Source organism: Triticum aestivum, chromosome 7B (genome assembly GCF_018294505.1).
Source record: "Triticum aestivum cultivar Chinese Spring chromosome 7B, IWGSC CS RefSeq v2.1, whole genome shotgun sequence".
NCBI lineage: Eukaryota > Viridiplantae > Streptophyta > Magnoliopsida > Poales > Poaceae > Triticum > Triticum aestivum.
The window spans coordinates 30269107-30275065 of NC_057813.1; the positions used below are offsets into that span (position 1 = coordinate 30269107).

Genomic DNA, 5959 nt, shown 5'->3' on the forward strand with positions numbered 1-5959 from the left:
CACTTTGGATGCAATGAAGCCAAGACCTCTTAACTAGGAGCTTAATCTGGAGTACCATGCTCTAGGTGCTTGTTTCAAGACATAGAGCACTTTGTCAAGCTTGCACATATAATGCAGTTTTTTCTTGTCTGCATACTCTGATGGTTGTTTCATGTAGACCTTCTCTTCAAGAACACCATGCAAAAACATATTCTATATATCTAGCTATCTCAAACTCCACCCTTGGATACGGTAATAGCTAACACAAGTCTTATTATTGCAGCTTTTACCAACAAGACTAAATGTATCTTTCCTCTCAGCTGACCAATTAGAAGGCGACAACTAGCTTAGCATAGGTGGACACAGAAGCAGAGAAAGCACGGGCTTTATTCTGATGACAGGCTTTTACGTTGGTGGTCGAATCTTTTTATATCTTTTCTCTCAGGAACTGACCAACCAGAGAACGACAACTAGCTTAGAATAGATTGGCATGGAAGCAAAGAAATACACGTCCTTTTATTCTGACGGTGGGCTTTTACTTTCCCCGTCAACTCTGTTTACTATCAGGAACTGACCAACTAGATTGGCATGGAGTATGTCTTTTCTATCAGGAACTGACAAACTAGAGGACAATTACTAGCTTAGTATAGATGGGCACAGAAGCAGAGAAACACAGAGAATTTATTCTGGATGGGCTTTTACTTTGGTGATCTGACTCTTTTTATGTCTTTCCTCAAGTATGACTTTTCTTTCTGTCTTTTTTCTGTTGCTCTTTGGTTTCTCTAATAAGAGCATGGTTAATAGTGTAGCTATAGGCAGGCTATATAAAAATGCCATTCATCAAGAGTTCTATGTCATTTGATTTTATTTATTTATGTGAAAAGAGAGAAAAACCCTGAGCATGTAATTTGTATACTTGCATCAACCACAACGACCACCATAGCAGACAAGGTATATCAGTTGCTTGCAGTTCCAGCCTCGGCGGCTAGCCGTGCGCCCGTGCCTGTATCGTCCCGGCGTACTCCACGAGGCGGTCAACGTCCTGGAAGACGGCCCTGGCAGCGTCCAGCTCGCCGAAGCGCTCCATCCACGCCGCCAGCAGCGGGGCCGTGCTAGCATCAAAGAAGTTGTGGCCGGAGAGCCTCTCGGTGACGCGCACCCACGGGACCATGCCGCCGAGCAGGATGTCGACGTAACCGACGCGGTCGCCGCCGAAGAACCCCTCCCCGTCCTCCTCGGAGCGCTCCCCCAGGGCCCCCTCCAGCGTCTCCACCGCCGCGACGGTCCGCCTCGTCCACTCCGCCCTCTCCTCGTCCGTCCCCGACCGCATGACCATCCCCCACGGCGCCAGCAGCTCGTCGTCCACGAAGACGGCCCAGAAGCGGGCGGCGGCGCGCTCGCGGGGGCTGGCGTGGAGGAGGGGCGGGCCGGCGCCGGCGGAGGCGAAGGCCTCGTCGATGTACTGTACGATGACCCGGGACTCGCAGACGGGCTTGCCGCCGTGGATGAGCACCGGCACCGCCTTGTGGACGGGGTTGGAGCGGAGGAGCAGTTCGCTCTTGTCGGCAAGGTCCTCCTCCACGTACTCGTAGGGCACGCCCTTGAGGTGCAGCGCCAGCCTCACCCTGGCCACGTACGGGCTCGCCCAGTTCCCCAGCAGCTTCACCTCGTCTCCTCCCGCCATTGCAGCTCCTAGCTCCCTCTCGTCCCGCGGAATTCTCTATCGATGATGGGTGATTAACTAGTGTAATGGGTAGACTATATGTAGAGAGAGAGAGAGAGAGAGAGAGAGAGAGAGAGAGAGAGAGAGAGAGAGAGAGAGAGAGAGAGAGAGAGAGAGAGAGAGAGAGAGAGAGAGAGAGTGAGTGAGAGAGTATCGACATGTACATCATCCATGAGGCTGAATTATGCCGACGATTTTTCGCCAACAGGTGCTCGTGCATACTCGATCAGCAGAATGAAACACTTGAACATTGGGTGGATACTTTTTTGTGGATACTTAATTGGGTCTTCAAGCTAGTGGGTCGATCCAAGGAAGCTTCCAAGCTCTCTACCGGAACTTTGTTTGGAATAACTGAAACACCACTTGCTCCATAATGAGATGTCAGTTATTCCTAAGTATAAGAGTGTTTAGATCACTACTTTAGTAATCTAAACGCTTTTATATTTCTTTACAGAGGAAGTACTATAGTTATTTCGACGGAGCGTGGATCAACTTGATATTGATAATGAAGTGCATTTTCATTGTCAAATACCGTGTCAAAGTGAATGGAGATGTTATTACCGAGACATTCACACCCCAAAGAGGCTTTGCCAGGGGACCCACTTTCCCATGCCTATTTCTTATCCATGTGGTGGGGTTCTTAGCCATGCTGCACAATGCTATGTTTTTTTTTGAGGGTATGCACAATGCTATGCTGAACAAGAAGGTCACTTAGAAGAATTTAGATATGTGGAAGAGCTCCTGATGTTGGTCACCTGCTTCTGAGCACCATGATTAATAGGTACTGGTGGAGGCGTACTACCACGTTCACCTGTGCATCGAAAATCTGCCGCTCAACGCATGGTGCGACGAGGTGGCAACGCAAGTGCTAGGCCCTGACACATTCCTGCACTACTTCGACGTCGCCACGGTCAAGAGAGAAGACTCCTCCTCCCTCGACCTCTGGGCATGGTCTGCCAACCCCTCTGCCATCCCCAAGGTTCTCCGGCTGACGGTCACCAACAACCAGTCGGCGGGCTACAGCAACGACCCAAGCGCTGCTGTTGGCCGGCGTGGGCTCAAGCGGCGCGTCCTGGTTCACCTCAACCTGGTTGAGGATTTCACCCCCGACGCATCAGTTCACCTTTCGCTATGGGGTCATCGACGGTGAATCCAAGATGCGGGACAGAACGGAGGCGGCTGAGAGACGCCATGCAGCCACGACCGCGACCACGACCGCGACAGAAGAGACGACGACCGTGACCGTGGCCGCTGTGGGCGTGACGAGCGCCCTTCCTCGTGGAGAGAGTGCTTTTTCCAGAGCAGGTCTTGCGCCCCACAGCGTCGTGATGATTATGGGCGCCGAGACGGCTGATAAGACCGCCGGGACGACCGTAGCCGCGATGGGCGGCGCCGCCGCCACGAGGCCCCTGATGCGTGCTCCATCGACATCAAGCTGGTCCAGCGCCTCCAGGACGGCACCGTCATCCCAGCCTCTGGTAGGCACGGCCGTCGCCGCGTTGCGGACTGCCCGGCTCGCCCTGGGCGCTCTGGAGGGGCTGCTAGCCCGGTCAGCGAATACACCCGTGGCCGCTCGCCCCTTCTTCGCCACGATCGACCTCCTGTGATGTGATTCAGCTCACCTCCGTGCCAGGAGAGGGCTCTTGGCTGCGGTGGATCGCTCCCTGTTTTGGAGCCAACCAACGACAGGCAGCTGTGTGCCCTGCTCTGGCTCCACAGACGCCAACACCTCCCCGTACCACGACCCTGGACATCATCGAGATCATCATGTCCTGTCCTGCAGCGCAAGACAGTGGAGCTGTTGCTCCATCTCCTTCCTCCGAAGCTGAAGCTGAGCCGGTGACCCCGATCTTTGTCCCGGCGGTCAGCCTAGTTGTTGGCAATGCGGGGACGCCGCCGTGCTCTCCCCTGTTTGTGGCCTGCCAGCCACCCCTGCTCGCTGCACCAAGCTCGCCCTCCCCAAGGCCAAGACCACCGAGAGACACTACTAGGGAAAAGCCTTGTAGTAGCGTGCGTATTAGATGTATCAGTAGCGCAGGGAACCGCGCTACTGATACGGCGCTACAGCTAACATGTAGTAGTAGAGCGTGCTGACACACGCTACTGCTATACATATATAGCAGCAACGGGCTTTTGGACGAAGCGCTACTGCTAATATCTGTAGCGCTTTAAATTTGGAGGCGCTATTGGTAAGGGTGCGCTGCTGCTAACTCTACTCCCCTCGCTACTGTTAGTTTTATTAGTTTTTGTTTTTTTCTGCATATTTGTTTTGTATTTGAACATGCTTACACAATAATCTTTAGCATCATACACGTACAAATGTAATTATAGCATCAAATCATGTCATCATCATAATCATCATCCAACACAAAGTGGTCTCTCGTCATCATCTCGAAAATAGCGCTACAAGTTCTTGCAACTACATTGACATCCATCTAAACAATGATATACGCAAGAAGAGCTATCCCTCTCTCGCACTAGCGTGAACCTAAACTAACTACTGGCTATAGCTCGGAAACCGGAAACTGGTACACCTGGGCTTGACACTTCGGCCACTCGTCGTATACTCCCGGCGTAGCACTTCTTTGCCATCGATAATATATGCACCTGCATCGTCACATGAGTCGATGATATGCAACATATATAGTTGAGCAACAGAAAGAGACAGACTTGGCAAAAATAGAAGCAACATATCATAAGCATAAATAACAAAGTTCATCGTACCCAAAATGCCCTAACTAGAGTGATCTTCGCTAGTCGAGGAGGACAGTTTAATTACATCACAAATAAAGTTTCGTCATGCATAACTCAAAGTTTTGTCATACATAAAGTATGGACTAAACGGACACATTGTCATATATCGGCAATCACAACATGTCGTGCCATCCATCCAAGTCAGGGAGATAGTCCCCGAGCTTAGTGAAAGGCTTCAGGTCGAGACGCTGAGCGGCTATGCATGTTCGGACGTCTTCCCGCGACATTTACCCTTCCTCATAGAACAACCCTGTTTTTCGAGGACCACTGGCGGTGTCCTGGACTAGGGGGTACTCAACGCGTCGTCTCCCGATCAGTTGGATTGGGCCGAGGACCCCCATGGTCGTATACTCATGGGCCAGTCCGGACAGCTGCCGCATACAAGGAAGAATCCACAAGACTTGGCGATCAAGACAAGGACTCCTCCCCCACCGGCGTATTCGGCTAGGACTCTTGTTATCCTAGGCCTCTGGTGCATTATATAAACCGGGGCCAGGCTAGTCGATAGACATATACAACAACAATCATACCATAGGCTAGCTTCTAGGGTTTAGCCTCTCTGGTCTCGTGGTAGATCAACTCTTGTACTACCCATATCATCAATATTAATCAAGCAGGAGTAGGGTTTTACCTCCACCGAGAGGGCCCGAACCTGGGTAAACATTGTGTCCCTTGCCTCCTGTTACCATTGATCCTAAGACGCACTGCTTGGGACACCCTACCCGAGATCCGACGGTTTTGACACCGACAACCACCTTCATGATGATTTGGGCGAGTTCACGCTGGATGTGATAGAACTCAGCTCGAAGCTGATGATCCTCGATATCGCCTACGTTCCTTGCCCATTGCAGAATATGGGCATCCCCGGATGTAGGTGACATGCGAAGGTTCTACTGATCCCATCTGTACTCCAGCATGTGGTGTAGGACATAGAATCCATCACTAAGAGTATCACTCGGTTGCTGGATGCAGCAGAAGTCGGTCTTATGGCCGAAGGCGGGCCTGCCGCTCCTCTTCTTCTTGTCCTTGATCTCTCCACCCCGTACGTTTTAGAAAAAGATAGCACTGTCAAGAACAGACTTGATGTGGGTGTAATCCTTTTTGTTCATGTTCTTCACCGAGTCCAAGTAAAGAGCGTGGGAGTATCGGGGGTAAAGGATGATGAGGACGGCGCGACCGTGGCTGCGCAAAATAATTACACCTCAAATTAATTAGCCTCCATCGTGCAAATGAATGATTGAAATCGAAGGAAGGATATCCGCACGGATGACTTACAGGGGATGATAAGGCACGAGAATCGTCTCCTTGTTCTTATTTGGCGACCATGAAATTGTCGATGTAGTCCCTCGCGTATTCACGGTGCTTTGCGCAGACTGCCAAGAAGCTCTCGTGCATGAAGTATGGGTCAGCGACACAGGTATAAGGTATCTGCTCAATCCCGATGATGTATTTCATGTACAAGGCATAAAGGCAGACAAACATAAAATCCAGCTTCTTCAAGTG

At 51.2% G+C, this 5959-nt stretch overlaps 1 protein-coding gene across 1 annotated transcript; it reads right to left on the reverse strand.

Annotated features, from left to right (window-relative positions):
• Positions 1-854: 854 nt before the first annotated feature.
• On the reverse strand, positions 855-1695 carry LOC123162490 (probable glutathione S-transferase GSTU6). The gene has a single exon (XM_044580269.1). It carries the CDS (start codon positions 1661-1663, stop codon positions 965-967), a length of 699 nt encoding a protein of 232 aa, XP_044436204.1. The 5' UTR covers positions 1664-1695; the 3' UTR covers positions 855-964.
• Positions 1696-5959: the final 4264 nt, after the last annotated feature.

Bases quoted from the DNA above. Each gene is read 5' to 3' on its own strand.
- LOC123162490 (XM_044580269.1), bottom strand. From the start codon at position 1,663: ATGGCGGGAGGAGACGAGGTGAAGCTGCTGGGGAACTGGGCGAGCCCG.